This window comes from Chanodichthys erythropterus, chromosome 12 (assembly GCF_024489055.1).
Source record: "Chanodichthys erythropterus isolate Z2021 chromosome 12, ASM2448905v1, whole genome shotgun sequence".
NCBI classification, from domain to species: domain Eukaryota; kingdom Metazoa; phylum Chordata; class Actinopteri; order Cypriniformes; family Xenocyprididae; genus Chanodichthys; species Chanodichthys erythropterus.
In genome coordinates, this window is record NC_090232.1 from 12,780,145 (window position 1) to 12,800,666 (window position 20,522).

The following is a 20,522-nucleotide window of genomic DNA, read 5'->3' on the forward strand; positions in this document are numbered from 1 at the left end:
AAACTATAAAGCGGTCAAGACCTATCTGGAGCTACTTTAGCTTTGCATTTCAAAAAAAGAAAAAAACCTTGAAACATTTGTTAACCAATCAGAATGAAGCACTCAACAGCCCCGTAGTATAATTATAACATACACAATAGACAAAATATGTATGGACAGAATAATCTATAATATTTGTTATTTTATTATTTTAAAAAACTGTAAATTACATGATTTAATTAATTAATTACATTAATTATTATTTTTATTATTTGTTTTGTTAAGAATATTATTTCATAATGTCATATTGATTACAAAACTTTGTCACATTGTCTTTTTTACCCAACTTGAACAAAAAAGGAAAGGACAACTGGCCTTCCTTGAAATCCAATTACAAGTTGATGCATCGAGACACATGTTAAAACTAGGTGTAAACAGCAATCTATTTTGGCTGACACCAAGACAGATGTTAATACCAGGTGTAAACAGGGCCTCTGTCGGCCTCTCACTGTCCCTGTTTTTGCTTCCATCCTCTCACTATCCCTGTCTGGCTCTGTTCTCACACCATCTCTAGGGAGGCCATGTATGTGTGGAGTGTTTTGATATGAGAACTCATTTCCCTAGTTCCAGTCAGCACAGGGAGACATTTTTCCTCCCTAATATGTACTGTGTGTTATCCTCTACGGGCCCCCCGTAGGCCTCCGTGGTAATTTCCATAGTGAATTCATCAAACACGACAGAGAAAAGAAAAGGATAAAGTCAATTCATTAGCCAGATATGATGACAAATACCTCCTCTCTGAAAAAGAAGGGAATTCTCATTAAAAGTTCAGGTGTGTTCTTTTTTGCTGATTGTGGTTACTCATAACACAGCAATAGCAAACCACAACAATCCAATCAATTCCGATGGACAAATCAAGCCTTTACATTTTTTCTTATTCAATAAGTAATTTTTACTCTGTTATGCATCACAGTAGGGAAGAAAAGTCTATCACAACTTCCGTTTCTTTTAACTTTATTTTTATTTTATTTTTTTTATTTTTTATTGAATGACTGAAAGGTGACATAACATAAGAAGCCAATGTTAACTTTAAAAGAACTGTTTTTTGTTTTAATATTTTGAAATGTAATTTATTCCTGTGATGGCAAAGCTAAATTTTCAGCAGCCATTACTCTGGGCTTCAGTGCCTTCAAAAATCATTGTAATATCACTGAATGTACTCAATTATTATCAATTATTATTGGTGCTCAATCATTACAGGGTTAGTTCACCCAAAAAAAAATGAAAATAATGTCATTTATTACTCACCCTCATGTCGTTCTACACCTGTAAGACCTTTATTCATCTTCGGAACACAGATTAAGATATTTTTGATGAAATCTGATTGCTCAGTGAGGCCTCTATTGAGAGCAAAGCCATTGAAACTCTCCAGGTCCATAATCTTAATATTATAAAGCAATAAGAATACTTTTCGTGCACCAAAAAAAAAAATAATAAGAATAATAATTTTCAACAATATCTATATGGGCCGATTTCAAAACACTGCTTCATGAAGCTTCTGAGCTTTATGAATCTTTTGTTTCGAATTAGTGATTCGGATCTCCTATCAAACGGCTAAACTGCTGAAATCATGTGACTTTGGCGCTCCGATTCACTGATTCGATTCGTAAAGCTCTAAAGCAGTGTTTTGAAATCAGCCCATATAAATATTGTTGAAAAGTCGTTATTTTGCTTTTCTTTGACACACAAAAAGCATTCCTGTTGCTTTATAATATTAATATAGAAGATTTACAGATATTGTTATTATCAATGTAGAAAAGTTTTTGCTGTTTCTTGAGGACCAAATCAGCACATTAGAATGATTTCTGAAGGATTATTTTTGATTAAATGACTGCAGCATTGGTGAGCATTGAAAACTTCTTTCAGAAACATTCTGTTTATTCCAAACTTTTGGCCAGTAATGAATGTATTTGTATTAGTGAACGTTTTTTTTTTTTTTTTTTTTATCCTTTTTCCACAAACTTTTGGAAAAGGGTGTAAATATATACGGATCCAAATCTAATCTAGTATTGTGGGTGCTTGCCAAGGTGTTGCTATGAGGTGTTCTGAGCTGTTGTTGCTAAGGCTTTCCCTTAGAAAGCCCCACTAATAATCCTCACCTAAATTATAACTAATACAATACAATACAAGCTGCACACTTTTGAAAATATGTATGCATCATACCAACACAAACAAATAAAATCGAACTCAATTCTAACCAAAGCCCAGATTTTGTGATGCATCACGTCATTTAGTGAAGAATCGAATCTGTATTGAATTTTTGTTAAAGCAACTATTTACATCCTATTGAATTGTGAACACTCAGTCTATGACTATAACAACATCTGACTGTAAACCAACGCTGAAGAAAAGCACAAATACTTACTGTTTCTGAAGTTTATGAAATTATAGTGCACGTAAAAATTCCATTACACACTCCATTATGCAAATAGTGCTTCAGTAAATATGATTCGGTAATGTGGCGTTAATCTCTTTTATGCATGCCCATGAAGCAAATTACCAAACATTAATAGCACCAATTCAAGATTCACAACATGTGACCTCTCTCTCTTTCTGTCACAGTTTTTTTCCCTCTGTCTTTCTCGCTGAATTGTGGAATTGTCTCAGGTTATGAATACTGATTCTTGCAGAGAGATCACGGTTTCTCACAGACCAATGTAATTTTATCTAGCAACAATTTTACCTGCAGTAATGTGCATGAATAATACATATGCTACCTGTGTAAGCTAGTTGTAGGGCTACATTAATGTGTGCTAATGGCTGCTTGTGGCATTTACAGAGATGCGGCATCTTTGACATTCTTAAGTTTGGTAGGATGGTGACACTTTTTGGTATTAATTCAAAATAATGCTGTTTGATTTGATATTTTGAATAGTTTTGCATAGGCTTGCCATGATAAATACTGATTGTACTCAGACAACAGGCGATAAAGGTGTGAAATTTAATAATATTGACGGTTCTATTTTAATTTAAAATTACTTTTTATGTCTGACTTTGTGTAACCAAGACACAAAATCAGTGGGTTACACAACATACAAACCCGATTCCAAAAAAGTTGGGACACTGTACAAATTGTGAATAAAAACAGAATGCAATGATGTGGGAGTTTCAAATTTCAATATTTTATTCAGAATACAACATAGATGACATATCAATTGTTTAAACTGAGAACATGTATCATTGTAAGGGAAAAATAAGTTGATTTTAAATTTCATGGCATCAACACATCTCAAAAAAGTTGGGACAAGGCCATGTTTACCACTGTGTGGCATCCCCTCTTCTTTTTATAACAGTCTGCAAATGTCTGGGGACTGAGGAGACAAGTTGCTCAAGTTTAGGAATAGGAATGTTGTCACATTCTTGTCTAATACAGGCTTCTAGTTGCTCAACTGCCTTAGGTCTTCTTTGTCGCATCTTCCTCTTTATGATGTGCCAAATGTTTTCTATGGGTAAAGGATCTGGAATGCAGGCTGGCCATTTCAGTACCCGGATCCTTCTTCTACGCAGCCATGATGTTGTAATTGATGTGGCCTGGCATTGTCCTGTTGGAAAATGCAAGGTCTTCCCTGAAAGAGACGACGTCTGGATGGGAGCATATGTTGTTCTAGAACTTGGATATACCTTTCAGCATTGATGGTGCCTTTCCAGATGTGTAAGCTGCCCATGCGACACTCACTCATGCAACCCCATACCATCAGAGATGCAGACTTCTGAACTGAGCGCTGATAACAACTTGGGTTGTCCTTGTACTCTTTAGTCCGACATACTGACATGGCATGCCAGTTTTCCAAAAAGAACTTCAAATTTTGATTCATCTGACCACAGAACAGTTTTCCACTTTGCCACAGTCCATTTTAAATGAGCCTTGGCCCAGAGAAAACGCCTGCGCTTCTGGATCATGTTTAGATATGGCTTGTTTTTTTACCTATAGAGTTTCAGCCAGCAACGGTGAATGGCACGGTGGATTGTGTTCACCGACAATGTTTTCTGGAAGTATTCCTGAGCCCATGTTGTGATTTCCATTACAGTAGCATTCCTGTATGTGATGCAGTGCCGTCTAAGGGCCCGAAGATCACGGGCATCCAGTATGGTTTTCCGGCCTTGACCCTTACGCACAGAGATTGTTCCAGATTCTCTGAATCTTTGGATGATATTATGCACTGTAGATGATGAAAACTTCAAACCCTTTGCAATTTTTCTCTGAGAAACTCCTTTCTGATATTGCTCCACTATTTTTTGCCGCAGCATTGGGGGAATTGGTGATCCTCTGGCCATCTTGACTTCTGAGAGACACTGCCACTCTGAGAGGCTCTTTTTATACCCAATCACGTTGCCAATTGACCTAATAAGTTGCAAATTGGTCCTCCAGCTGTTCCTTATATGTACATTTAACTTTTCCGGCCTCTTTTTGCTACCTGTCCCAACTTTTTTGGAATGTGTAGGTCTCATGAAATCCAAAATGAGCCAATATTTGGCATGGCATTTCAAAATGTCTCACTTTCAGCATTTGATATGTTATCTGTATTCTAAAGTGAATAAAATATAAGTTTATGAGATTTGTAAATTATTGCAGTCTTTTTTTATTCACAATTTGTACAGTGTCCCAACTTTTTTGGAATCGGGTTTGTACATCCTAAGTGTGTATTAATAGAGTGAATCAATCACTGATAAGTTATCCATATAACCACAATTAGAAGCCACATCTGAAATCAAATTTTCTTGCATTATTGCATACAGGATCTTGCACAATGAAAATGTGTTCTACAGCAATAGTTTTCAAACCTGTCAAGGCGTACCATCAGCCCTGCACATTTTGTATGTCTCCCTATATCTGACACACCCATTTCAGGTCTTACAGTCTCTACTAATGAGCTCATGATTTGAACCATGTGTGAAAGATGAATGTGATAGGATACATACAAAATGTGCAGGGCTGGTGGTACTCCAGGACAGGTTTGAGAACCAATTCTCTAAGGCATAACAAGAGATAGAGAGTTTTACTTGTCCTGATTAAAACATCAATAACAAAAATAGCTAGGAAATCAACCAAAACGCAAGCAAGATTCTATTACATTTAGTGTAAGTGCCGATTGATAATGGATAATAATAATATATAATGTATAATGTGCTGACAGTAACAAGGTTGCACTGTTAAGGCTCGTGCAGCCTCTCGAGGAGAAATCGAAACAAACTCTTTGAGTGCAGCACAAAGAAAACATGCTGCTGTAAAAATTCAAAATGTGGAGTTTTTTTATATAACATATGATACAGTTACTTAACATCACACGACCAAGAGTGCTGTTTTCCGCGTTATTGGAATCACGATTGAAAATGTGACACTACTTTTATACATTCAATAATAAGTTAATTGAGTAAATTCAATATAAGTTAATAAAGTTACTTACATTTTAGATGCATAACTGACTGTTTTTGTTCTATTTCAGCAGCGAAAATAGTTCCAAACAAAGATCACGGCAGAACCATAACGCTCTCACAGTGACATTCAGCTGCGTATTGTTACTGAATGATTCAGCATTTTGAACGAATCAGTTGATTCAAAGATTCAATGGCCCATTCCGAAACACCTGCCTCATTCTCGAATGAATCAGCTGTTTGAATTAATCGTTTGAATGAATGACTAGGACAGTCACTTGCCGCCACCTACTGGCGGTTAATTTTCACGTTTAAATTTCCCCAACATTTCTTATTTGTACACACTAAAAACTCCTGGGTCAAAAATAACCCATAATGGGTTATTTTTGACCCAAATCCTGGGTTAAAAAGGGACCAACTAATTTCTGGGTTATTTCAACCCAGAAAAATGGGTTATTCTTTTTGACCCAACTTCTGGGTTAAATACCTAACCCAAATTTTAGGTTAAAATAACCCAAAATTGTAGTTAATATAACCCAACTTCTGGGTCAAAAGAACAACCCCAATATCTGGGTTAAAATAACCCAGAAATTAGTAGGTCCCTTTTTAATCAAAGGTCAAAGGTCAAAAATAACCTAACTTGGGTTACTATGCCAGTATGCCTCATTTCAGAAAATAAAACTTCAGGCACTTACACACTTCAAGCACTTTTACATTTTTATTGCATTAAATTAAATTAAACTCTACACACTTGGACCTATTTATTTTAGGTCACACTGTAATAACATCAGACATTAGAAAAAATAGAAAAATAAACAACTCATTCTCTTTTGACAACATTCAATAACTGGATTGAACTTGAGGGACAAGATTTTTGATAGTGTCCTCATCTAAGAGAAGAAATGCCTCCTCATCTCTGTCTTCACCTGAAAGACAGAAAACAAGACAACATGAGTATTGTTAATAAGTCGAGACAATTGTGAACCACTCACCAGACACTCTTTGATTATCAAGCTAACAAATAATCACTTTTAAGGGAATGATGTTGTTGTTGTTTTTTTTTTTTGTTAAAAAAAAAAAAAAACGTGGCCCAATTTGCTAGTTAACTAATGTGGTTCTTTTGCAGCATTACCCATTTTGTGTGAATGACAGTCTATACTGTACATCTTTTCTTTCATTAACAAGTGTAATAATGACATTAATGCAAAGGTGAATATCTGGCCCATTATTATGCATAACAGCTTAAAGACAAGGCACAAGTATCTTTTAACTATAAGGGTTATTATAGAGATGCATTCCCCACTGTCGAAGAAGTTGTGACTGTCACAAAATCTTGCACTGACACATTTAAGCCATATTAAAGAAAAATATTTAGGTATAGAGAGATGATATGAGGGCAGTTAAAGGGATAGTTCACCCAAAAATGAAAATTTGATGTTTATCTGCTTACCCCCAGGGCATCCAAGATGTAGGTGACTTTGTTTCTTCAGTAGAACACAAATTATGATTTTTAACTCCAACCATTGTCGTCTGTCAGTCTTATAATGCGAATGAATGGTAACACAATTTATAAGAGTCAAAAAATAACCCAAAAATAAATCCAAATTAAACCCTGCGGCTCGTGACGACAAATTGATGTCCTAAGACACGTTTGTGCGAGAAACAGAAAATTATTTATATAATTTTTTTACTTCTATTGCATTTAGCAATCACTTAGGTTTCTCGCACAAACCGATTGTTTCGTGTCTTAGGACATTAATGTGTCTTCACGCGCCGCAGGGTTCAGTTTGGATTTGTCTAAGCATATTTTTTGACTCTTATAAATTGTGTTACCATTCACTCGCATTATAAGACTGACAGACGGCAACCGTTGGAGTTAAAAATCATCATTTGTGTTCGACTGAAGAAACAAAGTCACCTACATCTTGGATGCCCTGGGGGTAAGCAGATAAACATCAAATTTTCATTTTTGGGTGAACTATCCCTTAAAAGAGTAAAACGCTCACCTCTAAAATTCTCTATCAGCTCAGACATCCGCCACTCAGTTAGCTTATCAGCAACAAAGCTGTCCATTTAAAATGACCTGGAGAAAACAATAAAGGTTAGCAACAATTTGAACACTTAACACACTTCATTAACTCTCACTACTTAAGCCCGTAGAGCACTGTATAATATGATAAGCACAGCGCAGCTGGTTAACATAACTATTATGTAGCCTCGTCGCTCTAGCCACGGCTAAAGGGGGTCGCACACCGGAAGAGATGCGTATTTAAAATTCAAACACATTATTCTCTATGAGTGTACACACACCGGCGGCGCCCAGCAACGGTTCAGGACCTTGTTCAAAATCCTGCAGCGCCACAGCGCGCCATGTACATAGATTTATATTAAATTTACACTTATTTGTCTCAAATCGTCGTTAATGTATATACTGACTTCACCATGTGCTGCAATATAAAGTTAATTTTACATTAATTTACAGTAATCAGCTGCATGAATAAAAATTGCTTATGTTATTGGATTTTCAGGTGATATTCTCAATTCATTCAGTTAACGGACGCTCTGAGGTAAAGTGTTCAGACTGCAGACTCAGCAACGTATTTAATTATACAGTACAATCATAACATAGTACTGACATTATCTTAATTCCACAATGTCCTAAAACATAACAATATTGCTGGCCATAAACTGAGAAAGTACACGATACCTCGAGTTGTCCTAGACGCGGCTCAGCGCGGCGCTTCTCGTCCGGTGTTCGACCCCCTTAACGCGGCATGAAGTCGCCACTAGCTGCACTGTACTTATCGTATTATTACGTTACGTCAAATTTGGCTTTGGTGGTTAATAACACTTTCTTATTTAGTCTGACAAACTTAAAACACATATTTATTTTGACTTTACACGGACTTTAAACTAGTTAGATGTTGTCGCGATATCCGCAGGCGGCTACATGCTCACCACAGAATTACCACGGTAAGCCATGGTCATTTTTTCAACAAATGGTGCTAAACTAGCAATGGGGACATGGACACAGAAAAGTTTACGTTACATTGACACTGAAAATACTTGCCTTACCTTGAATACGCGACGAAGTTGCACCGAAGAAGCCCAGGCCAAAACGGATCGAGTGCGTTCAAGTTCAAGTGACGGTTGTTTCAAACGACTGTTGTGAGAAAATTCCAGAACAACAGCGGGGGGCGGGGGGAGGGGCGTTAACCCAGAACATGGGTTACTCTTTGAAAAATAACCCAGAAACCTAAACAACCCAGGAATTGGGTCAAAATATTAGCCCTATAACCCAGAAAAAGGTTACTCTCTGAAAAAATAACCCATAATTTTAACCCAACACAAATAACCCAGAAAATGGGTTAAAGAAATAACCCAGGAGTTTTTAGAGTGTATATTCAAAAATATAGCTTCAGAATAAATTATATGTACACCAAAAAAAAAAAAAAAATCCATTTTTTTTCCAGACAAGCAACTTTTTTGCTCAGACAAGTGACCAATTTACTTGTCCAAAGGACAAGCACATGACAATGCTTAATGTCGAACCCTGTATTTTGTATTGATGTGCTCTCCTTTAGAAGATTTTATTATTATCAGATGTAGCTTTGCACACTGCCAGCATCTAGAATGATTTTGATCTGCATTTTAGTGTTCATAGCAGAGGGCTCTGACTACTTATTTTTTTACAGTTTGACAATTGATAAGATTTTATAGGCTTTGCATACACATGTGCACTCCTCGAAAGCCTGAAACCACAGAGCCTCCCCACATAACAAATCCTAATATAGTACGCATTATGATATTGATGAGGAAAAAATGATTTGTGTTGTTTTTCCTGCTTAAAATTGGACACTTTAACAGTATCAATAAACATATATATTTTATTATTTTTTTTTATTTTTTTTTTTATAAGTTTGTTGCCTTGAGGCAACATTGTACCACAATGGAAAATTGAAACATTTGGCATTTTCATGTAGAAAAAAAAAAATATATATATATATGTACTATTGAAAACATCAATTTGCGCAGTATTTTGTTGTTGTTGTTGTTGTTTGAAGGGCGCGTTAGTAATATGCACCTATAGGCGGGTGCATAATGCGCGTACACTCTGCTTGTTACACACAAATGGATGTGCAGCAGCATGCAAACATGCCAAATATTAAAAATAAAAGGACTGCAATGTAAACAACTGAGATGCAACACACTTCACCATTTCCCTACATCTTCTCCATTGTGTGAATATGAGAAACTGAAGGGTGTTAACAGAACACAGATACCCAACACCCACAGACATAAAAACAAATATACACTCACACCCTATAAATTTGTATTCCCCACACTTGAAGTGTTAATTAATAAAAACGTGACATGACTACAGAATTTACTTGTTGATTTAATTAAGCAATGGTGTGAAAGTATTGGCTATGGTTTATGGCAGCTGTCTGGACATCATTCCAAAAACAAAATCATTCACATTGACTGAATCCACAATATCTTTATCTGTTGTGTAATAATGAGACCGCAAAGAAACCCAAGAGGTAGGAAGTAAGGTGGGAAAAGTAGACCTGGCTGTTGCCTTTGACATACTGGGGTGCTTCATGGTTCAGTGTTGGGCCCACTAAGATTTTTTTTATGTTTTTGAAAGAAGTCTCTTGCTCACCAAGGCTGCATTTATTTGATCAAAAATACAGTAAAAACAGTAATATTGTGAAATATTATTACAATTGAAAGAACTTTTATATACAGTCATCATGGCTTAAATGACAGTACAGTACAATTCTGTCATTAGCTTTACCTTACTTAGCAAGAAAACCTCACACCACAGGTGACCCTCAGCAGAGAGCAAGCGAATTAATCTGACCCTGAGGTGAATTAACACCCCCGCTGCATACAGGAACCCAACTTAGCTTAAATGAATAGGGTGGTGCTCACTTGCTGCAGTATTCATTCCCGATGATTAGTTATTGTCGGTGCTGCCGACACTTTTATGCAAAGCAATTTACTAATTGGGAGGAGCATGTTGAGGTTAACTGCCCTGCACTTACAATCATCACGTTTAAAGCATGGTTTATGGTCAAAGGTATGAGGAATAAAAACTCAAGTTCAAGGTCGTACAGTCAAAGCAGTTTCCACCATGTGAGATTTCTGTATTCAAAGTCCAGAGTGCCAAACATTTACACCATACAATTACACTAACATATATAGAGGTGATTGTGTGAGAATAGAGCCTGCTCCCCACTTGCTGCAAAGAATAATAAAGTAAAATCAATGTTGAGCGAGTGTATGTGTGTGTGTGTGTCTGTGTGTGTGTGGATAATGGCCACTCTATGCTTTGGTCAGGCTAGCGTAGATGATTCCACACTGCATCACATCGACTGGCTGCACTCCAGATTACTAATCCTGAACAGCTGCCTGCTGTTAAATTATACACACCGACAGGTGTTAACCACACATACACTCAAAACACAAGCACACACATATATAAAAACATGAATACATAGATCATACATAAACCCACACACATGCATACATTAGCATATTATATATTGATCATGTATGAAAGATCCAGCGGCCCATGTCATATAATACGTGTATATGAGCTAATCACACACCACTGATAACAACATTTAGGGGGCATGTTGTGTTTTATGTAAAGCCATAATCTTTTTATGAGCTAATTACTCAGGGCTATAGCTAATTACTAGGAGTTATAGCTGGGTAACTAGGGCAGAATTACAAACTTTCTGGGTTTGCAAAGACAACTAAATGAGGCTTGACACAAAATGTTTCTAGATCAAACATGTATTTTATGTACTTGATCAGATTTTTATGGACAAACAGGATTTGATTAGCACTCCTCCTGTTGGACATGCCATGAAACATTTTTTTTTTTTTTTTTTTACTGCAATACCTGCTCTGCTCAAAAGGGGGAGCTCTAAGTGAAAGCAACAGTGGCGGAGGTACGTGAAAAGAGATTCATGTTTGTTGCACTGGCTAGATTCTTTAGGGAGTTAATCGATTCTGTCTGGTTCATTTCCAACAAGTTCCAAGGCTAACAGTAAAAGATGATTTCATAATGAAAGCTTACGAATACGGATTTGCCAAAGGGTAAACATAATTACATCTAAGACCAATAGATTTACTACAGGATAAATAATGAAGGAAAAACAGACAGCGTAAAAGAGATATTTCCAAGTTTTTTAATGCAACATTATTGTAAAATCGTAACAGAAAGGTCTGCTGACAAAGAGATAAATTCTTATAAGGTCCCAAGAAACATTTCACAGTCACTCATGGATAAACCATGGAAAGAGAACCATTCTGGTCAAAGTATTTTGGTGTTAACAATAATGATAACAGAGAATCGGACCACCAACAATAGTTTGTGTACACTGTGAAATCTGTATCGATTAAAACATTCTTACACACACACACACACACACACACACACACACACACACACACACACACACACACACACACACACACACACACACACACACACACACACAAACACACACGCATTCATTTTCAAATATACAAACAAATCTTGGTTTAATTTTAGGTACATGCAGTGAAATACTGTATAAAAATAGACATTTGAATTGCTTTCTGTACAAACACATATATACACATATATAAATACGGTGTAAAAAAAACATAAAAGGTGTTTACAATCACATTGTGTTCACTTTTGTACAAAAAGACCAAAAAGTCATACCAAGTAAACAATATTAACCGAAAAGCTTCCACATGCGACTCAATCAAGGCTACAGCGCAGAACTCTCTCCCTTTCTCGTCCTTTAAATGATTAGTTCACTCTATGAAAATAGAGCGAACGAAAAAGAATGAGATAGGGAAATGTTCTTTAACAGATTGTTGCTTAGCTCTGGCGTACGTCCTGAAGCAATTTGTTAATTTCGGCAACCAGTTCGCTAGCGTCGACAACTTCGTGTCTCGTGTCATTGCGTTTTCCCTGCCGCTGGCTGAGCACGCTCTCCAAGTCGTCCTCTTCGTAGTTCTCTGGAATCTCCTCCATCGCCGGCAGCCATTTTAAATGCGCCTGCGATGCCGCGTGATTGGTTGAGCCATGTCCGCTAGTCACGGCACCACCGGGATTCTGAAAGTGAGTATTGGCCGCCCACACGGCAACACCCTGTGGGTAAGAAGGACCGGTAGACACTTTACCCGGCAGGAAGCCCTTTCTGTTCTCCATGCCAATGAAGGAAGGGGGCGGACCGGCACATTCTTCGAGCTCTTTGACCTCAGCATAAGAAGTCGGCAAGAGACGTTGGAAGACGTTGTTCATTTCTGACAGCAGTGAGCTGCCGCATTCCTCATCGTTGTCCTTTCCGAAGGTAGAAAAGCTCTTCTTAGCTGAGTCGACTGACTGCTGGTCCTCTTCGAGGACCTGAGGCCGGCTCTCTTCTCCAGGGATGTACATGTTCACACGGTAATCCGAGGACGCCTGAGATGGCATCCAGCACTGGTCAGAGTGACCCAACACACGGCACTCCTCCGTACACAATCTCATGACTGCTGAGAGAAAGACAGAGAGACATTTCTCAGTGGGTTTTTAGAAGCAAAATCAATCAAACTTGGATTTTAAACATTATCCCCCGGTTTCACAGACAAGGCTAAAGCGACCCAGACTAGAATGTATGTTTGAGCTGTTTTAACTGAAAGCAACTTGCACTGACATATCTTAAAATAAGCCAGTGACATTGTTTTGTCCCAAGATGAACACCAGTAAGGTTTTAAGGCACATTTATAAAAGCTACTTAAATGGCCTAATTGAGCTAAGGCCTAATCCTGGCTTAATCTAAGCCCTGTCTGTGAAACCAGGCCTAAAACTGTCACTTTTATACGTATTCAGTTGCACTTTATTTCGATGATCCACTTTAGACATTCTTCTAACTATAAGTAACTTTGCAACGACATGTCAACTCTCATTAGAGTGTCAATAGACTATTAGAAGACTGTTAGGTCAGGGTTATGTTAGGGTTTGGGTTAGTAGAATAAGTTGACATGTAGTTTTGCTGAAGCCTACAGACAAAGTTAATACATTTAAATGTCCAGTTATGAAGGACAAGGATAAAAGATTTTCACGTTTTTCAACTTTGAATCTCTTGAATCTCAATTTCTGGCCTCCAAGTGATGTGAAATATAATCGGGAGTCTACACAGGGTGTTTATTTTGACTTTATTTTGTATTTGAATGGCGCGGCTTGGACTCGGCGTCCATCAAAAATAGACTTGGCACCTATCTTTAGCGAAGCGGCGCAGTGAGCTGCTTTTGGGATGCTTCTGGAACGTGCTGCGGTGCGGCTGGTGTAAACACAAGCATTGACTAGAGTGGTCGCGATCGACTCCGGTGGCCGCGTCGGAGCTGTAACGGGCCGCAGACGTGTGCAGTGTAAATAAGGGGTGAGACTAAGTTCATACTGTACTTAAATGAAAATAAATCTCCTGAGCTATGAAAGAGCAACATCTGAGCAATGAAATTTCCTCTGGGCATGTGAAAAATTATAGAAAGGAAAGTGAAGAAAACAAAGGGATGAAAGAGAATGGGAAAATGAAGAGGAATGATAAGGTTAGGAAGTTAGAGAAAGGATTTCGGAGGTGGGCGTGTGGGTTGGGGAAGGAGCTTGGGAAGCAGAGGAGATTGAGAGTTTGTCATTCTTCCATTCCAGTTTCTCTTGTGGAGGCTGACATCCTTTGTTAAGCTGGATTATTATTCATTACTTTGGCAATGCCGCCTCACCCAAATCAGATATGACTGAATTTGAATATTAGAGACAAAGCAGCAAGGAGAAGAAAATGGAGAGGACAAACTAGAATTGGGATGGAGAAAAACGCAACTGAGAGAAAATTACATTAAACTGCTTTGGTGAGGAAAGGGTGAAATTCTAATCGATGCACACAGGTTGCTTCTTTCTCTCTATAAAAGAGGAAGAGCAGGGCTGAAATAGCAGCCCTCCGGGGAGAGAAAAGAGAGTGTGTGTGTGGAAGGGGGGTTTTAACTGCATTGTGAAAGCAATTACGGTGAATTTTCCTCAGTTCAGATTTTGAAAGCATAGGGCTGTCACTCAGAGAAGAGAATGAATACAGGGAAATAACACTTCAGTCCACGCCTCCACACACGCACATGCACATACACTGTCTTAAGCTACCGATAAAACAGATTGACACTGCAAAAGGTAGTAGTTGCAAAAATAACATGATTTCAACCAAGAACCACATAATTCAAAGGCTTTTCCCTTAATTTTCTCCTGCATATTGAGTATAAAAGCGCAGCGCAGGTCATTTAATTTATACCTGCACCTGTTCACAAAGTAATAAAAATAAGTCACTGTAGACTGGGTGTTAAACTGCATCATAAATGCAATGTGCTCGATATAATCAAGCTGATGAATGTCATAATTCAAGGTGATAAAAAGGTGTGAAACCACACGAGTGACTTAATTTCTCACCTGGGTGGAGACGGTGGTGTCCATCGCTGTGGAAGAGGTCTCCGAAGCCGTCGCCTAGCAACCGGTCGATGGGCGAATCGCGGCCCATCTCGCAGTCGCTGTCGCCCGCATCACTGTCGCCACGCCCACTATCTTTCAGACTGAACTTATCCATGTCCTGGAGGGCGTACCTGCACACACATTCACACAAACAGTTACAGGTTGATCATGATGCTCTGGAGTATACAGTATAAAATATATACTGTATGCAAAATTCTAATTAAATCTCAAAACTCAATTCCCCCCTCCCTCTACTAAAAGGTGATTTGAAAGAGAAATCAAACATGTAACACATTCAGAATGACGTTATATGTTTAATTGTATGAATTAATCTAAAATATTAAACTTAAAGATTCCCAAATGCATCTTTATGCATTGCATACAATCTATGATCATGCATATGCAAAGCAGGCAAGCACATGCCCCACCCATCATTTGAGCTTGTGCAGACTGTAATCTTTATTTAACCATCATATAAACAGATCTATTCATTGATGTCTCTTTAGCACCATGCATTTATCTCACACCCAAAAAATGTCCCTTAAATATTTTGATTCACATCAGCAGAGGCGTGCAGGACAAAAAAAAAAAAAAAAAGTAAAACTATCTAAAGCTAGTGTTTTTAAAACATCAATGTGACATTATAAATGCATCATTGTATGGAACAATGGTTTCAACAATATGCATGAGATAAAATGACATGATCCAAGAACAAAACGCAGATGAGAGGAAAGAAAAAAGGCACAGAAAGCAAGCTATGACCTCATGTGAGGAGCAGTCCAATCAGGATCTGCGAACGTGGGTGACCACGGCAACAGGGAAGTTCTGTCCTATTCTACCACAAACATTTTAGAATACCTATCATCCAATCCGATCGAACCAGCAGCACACAACAGGTTGAGCATCACTACCCATCTACTCTACCATACTATTTAGAGCACATCATGTCCATATAAGGAGTTTGAGCTTGGAGCGTAGTATTTGTTTGTTTGTTTGTAAGTTTACCTGTAGCTGCGAGAGTATTTGTTCCCTCTGAAGCTGGGCCGCGGCTGATACTGACCCTGATGGAGTATTGAGAGGAGCTGTGAGACTTGCTATAGCAAAAACAGATGACATAAATAAAAATAAATACTGATGGAACACGACACTCGTTCACACACGCACACACATGAATGAACAAATGAAAAGTATTAGAGAACAACACACGATGACGTGAATGTTATGTGTACACAGGTGAATGAAAAGATGAGTATAAACAGATGGACAGAGATTTCACAACTTCTTTATGAAGATTAGCATCAATTACACTGTTTAAATTGGCATTCAAAGGCTTGCTTTTACCTCCACAGGGGGCGTGGCATGTGTAAGTTCCAGGGCGAAGTTCTCAGGGATGTGATTGGAGGAAATAGTGACCAAGCTGTTTAGCGAATGGCGGCTGTGTTGGCTCTGCCGGCTGCCCATGTGGGCCCGTTCCGGTCCGGGCGAGGAGGTTGGCGAGCGATGGTGCGCCCGGATTGGAAGGGTCCCATTTCCAGTGGGCATCAGGGTGATGTCACCCTTATGGATCTGCCGTGAGGGTTTTTTAGGGTGCTGTTGGTAAGTTGACTCAGCCACCCTGCAGTTGTATGAGCGAGTGTCCTTCTTTTCACGTGAGCAGCGAAGGGCAAAGGCCACCATGATGAGGAGCAGAACAGCGCAGATTGCCCCAAGGGAGATGATGATGATCATCGACACGTCTAGAGGGCCGTCTCCAGTTCCTCCACCTGTTAGATGGGGGTTCATGTGGTTCTCAATGTTTTCATAAAGCGAAAGTCTCAGTAGGGCTCTGGCACTTAAGGGTTGGGCACCATGGTCCTGTACTAGGATGTTCAGCTCCACGTGATCCTGTGGAATGTCCTGCATGCTGACATTGGTCCGAATTTCGCACGTTTTAGCATCCATAGTGAAGTAACCTGCCTCGTTGCCTCCTACGACGAAACACGAAAGGTCACCGTTGGAGCCGGCATCACGGTCTATCGCACGGACGACAGTTACAACGTCCCCGACCTCTGCGTATTTGGATACCGGGACATCTGCTGTGTGGTTCCACAGTTGAGGCATCATGATGACCGGTCTGTTGTCATTCTCATCCAAGACATTCAACACAACAGTCACGTTACTACGCAGTGGAGGACTTCCAGAATCCCGGGCCTGGACTAAGAAGGAGATCTGACTTGCGTCTTCGCGATCAAAAGTACGCAGGGCATAAATGTCTCCGTTAGAGGGGTCAATGGTGACGTAAGTGGAGATGGAGCTCCCATGGATCATACTTTCAAGTATTGAGTAGCTCACTTGTCCATTTGGCCCCAGGTCTGGATCTGAGGCCTTCACAGATGACAGATAAGCTCCTGGCGAGTTGTTTTCTGCCTTGGAAATCTCATACCTGCTCTTCTCAAACCTCGGCGCGTTGTCGTTCTCATCCTGGACCTGCACAGTGAAGTGTTTGATGGTAGATAAACTTGGAGAGCCTTTATCTTCGGCTATAACAGTCAAGCTGAACTCTGACCTCTTCTCTCGGTCCAGAGTGACATTTGTAACAATCATGTAGTTCTTCTCATAAGTCTTCTGCAGCCTGAAATGACCCTGACCGTGGAGACGGCACTCCACCTCTCCATTCAACCCAGAGTCCAGGTCATCTACTCTCACCAGAGCAACAAACGAATCTACAGGAGCCGTCTCTGATATATAAGCTATCTCATCGTTCCCAGTGGACATCAAATTGATACTAATGTCAGGTTTGTTGTCATTCACGTCTACCACTTTGATTATGACTTTACAGTGTGCTGGCATTGAGTTGGGCCCCATGTCTTGAGCTTGAACATCTATGTCATACGAATTTGTGCTTTCAAAGTCAACTTTCCTCATCAGTGTCAAATGACCATTATCAGAATTAATTTTAAAGGTCTCTAAAATTTTAGGTGACACATGACTGCTAAAAGAATATACTATTTTCCCATTGGTTCCTTCATCTGGGTCAGTAGCATTCAGATCAATAAGCAAACTGCCTAAAGGGGAATTTTCAAGCAAATTGATCACATAAGATGGCTTCTCAAATACTGGATTGTTGTCGTTCGAGTCAGCTATGCTGATTTTCAGGAGCGTTGTTCCAAATTTTGGGGGAACGCCCCTGTCTGAGGCGGTGAGCTGGAGTTCATAGCTCGCTCGCACCTCTCTGTCCAGCTCTTTAAGCACAACGAGCTCCGCGTACTTGGCGCCATCGGTTCTAGTTAGAATATCAATCATAAAGAAGTCAGATGGGGTCAGAGAGTACGTGTTTAGAGAGTTCTCCCCGACGTCTGGATCGGTGGCGCTGTCAAGGGGAATGCGCGTCCCCACGACGGCGGTTTCGGAGATCTCTATGGGAATGACGGGACGCGCGAATTGTGGCGCATTGTCGTTAATGTCCAAAATCTCCACTTCGATATGGAACAACTGTAGGTGCTCCGTTGGGAGGGTGAGGACGTCAAATTCGATAGTGCAGTTAAGATTCTTCTCGCACAGTTTCTCGCGGTCTATTTTGGTCCTGATGCTGATCTCTCCATCCTGTTCGCGCACGGAGAGAAGAGTCGCGCTGCCTCGCTGCATAGCTCTAAATCGTAACGGAATCGAGCTCGGAAGTTTGGACAGAACATCAGCGACATCTTCTCGAAGTCTGGCGATTACTGTCCCCACCTTCTGCTCTTCGTAAACTTGGTATTTCAGAGTTTTAGCCGAGACGTGTCGTGCCAATGAAACGAGCAGAGCAAGTTTGAGTAAAGTGACACAGAACACTGTGACCTTGCTGGTATCCATGTTGGGTTCCGACAGGCACAGAAATAAACTGTCAGAATGATTGTCGCTTCCTTTGTTGTGTTGGCTCAGTCCTTTACATGCGTTGTTATGGTCTCAAAAACATCCCCAAATGCGAAAGAAAGGGTTCTTCTCAAAAGGTTCCGACGTCAAAAATGGGTCTTGAAAAATAAGCAGAGTGCAGGAGTATAAAACAAGCAATGGCATTAAAACCAAAAGCGCATATCCCTCTGTCACTAAGGAGAAATCTGTTGCGCGTATCAAGAGACTGGAAGCGCAACCTCCGTCTGGAGAGCCTGTGTGCGCGTGTATCTGTCTCCCGCTGTCTGAAGACACTCTTTGACTGACTAACCCAAAATAGCAAAGCCTCCTTTAGAGCCACGGCTTCAGACAAAACGCTTCTCCTAAATCAAGGGCTGCCCCTTCTCTCTGCGACTGACCATTCAACACAGAGCCACTATAGATCCCAATTAAATGAAGGGGAGAAAGGAAGTGGATAACTCCGCCCTTTAGGGTCTCTCTCTCCCCCCTCTCTCTCCCTCTCCTGAACGCGCTTCAACAAAGGATGAGAGAGCAGAATTTAAGAATAACTCGAGCTGAACTTTCCCTCTAGATGAATGTCAATACAATTTATTAACTTATACCTCTATCTTGATTAAGCTTCGAAGAATGTTTGTTTGGTGAATGTGTGGAGCTACATAAAAGATGCTCATCTTTTCTTTAAAGATGATTCATGACCTCGTTTATGAATCTAAATGTGAGAGCCATTTTGTTTAAACATCTGTAAGAACTTGATGTAAATATAACAATCCCATGTTTTTTTTTTTTTTTTTTCTGCTATAAAAGAAGAAGATTGCTGTTGTAAAAATGAAAAGATACCATTTAGGGTTCCTGAGATCACCCCCCTGGAGGTGATCTCAGGAACCCTCTCAGGAAAATGAGAGGAACTTACAAGGTGGAACTCATATGTTCCTTCAAGAACTCCAAAAATACTAATGGTATATGAGATATTTTCAAAAAGTTTTCTAAACGTTCTTCAGAGGATTCTGCCAGTGTGGCAATCTTATAAGAACCACTAATCGGATTGTAACACCAAATGAAAACATCAACATTAATTATTATGCACAGAGGGTAGTCTGTTGCTCTGACATATAAAGGGCTGTTGTGCTCATGGGGTCCAGTTCCACCTTTCACTCCATGTACATTTCTGTAGTTTCTTCATCATTTCGTCAAAAAAAGTAATCATTTATTTAAAAAAATATATATCATTTAATACAAAACTAGAAATTCGATAGTGCAGTTAAAAATTTAGAAATTTATAGAACTATAAAACAGATTTGAAACATATAGGATTCGAAAAAACATAACAGCGTTTGTGTTAGCCTCATGATCATGTCCAATGCACGTCCAATAGAAGTATGCTGGAAAGTGTTGCAATCCTCACCATATGGTCAGCCACAAAAGTTTGAATTTAACATATAAGGCTATAGATAAAAAGCTTGTGTGGATTCCATGGATGTTATGTATATCAACAAGACACCCTCCTGATTCAGATACCAGTTCTTTAACATCCATCAACATGATCAATACAGACATGAAATTCTACTTTTTTACCTCAGTTATTTTTTATTTATCACAAGTAGGCTTAAATCTTACAACTTCTACATTCACCTCATGGGAATGGTGCACATCTGATTCCATTTCATGAAAAAAAAGAAAAAAAAAAAAGATAGAAAAAAATGGAAAGTAGCTAACACTCTGTAGT

General features: G+C 39.2%; 1 protein-coding gene and 1 long non-coding RNA gene across 5 annotated transcripts; both read right to left on the reverse strand.

Moving 5' to 3' along the window:
• Positions 1–6,112: 6,112 nt before the first annotated feature.
• On the reverse strand, positions 6,113–8,596 carry LOC137033017 (uncharacterized). The gene is made up of 3 exons (XR_010896790.1): positions 8,488–8,596; positions 7,419–7,495; positions 6,113–6,338 (listed from the first exon to the last, which is right to left on the reverse strand). It is a non-coding gene; the product is annotated as an uncharacterized lncRNA (long non-coding RNA).
• Positions 8,597–11,626: 3,030 nt separating this feature from the next.
• On the reverse strand, positions 11,627–19,177 carry pcdh18a (protocadherin 18a). Of its 4 annotated transcripts, none has more exons than XM_067403247.1 (4): positions 16,271–19,177; positions 15,935–15,990; positions 14,891–15,060; positions 11,627–12,954 (listed from the first exon to the last, which is right to left on the reverse strand). In XM_067403247.1, exons 1-4 carry the CDS (start codon positions 18,758–18,760, stop codon positions 12,302–12,304), a joined length of 3,369 nt encoding a protein of 1,122 aa, XP_067259348.1. In that variant the 5' UTR covers positions 18,761–19,177; the 3' UTR covers positions 11,627–12,301. The 4 variants fall into 4 exon arrangements, with proteins under 4 accessions (XP_067259348.1, XP_067259347.1, XP_067259346.1 ...); XM_067403246.1 differs by having other exon boundaries at positions 11,627–12,957; XM_067403245.1 differs by having other exon boundaries at positions 15,935–16,023.
• Positions 19,178–20,522: the final 1,345 nt, after the last annotated feature.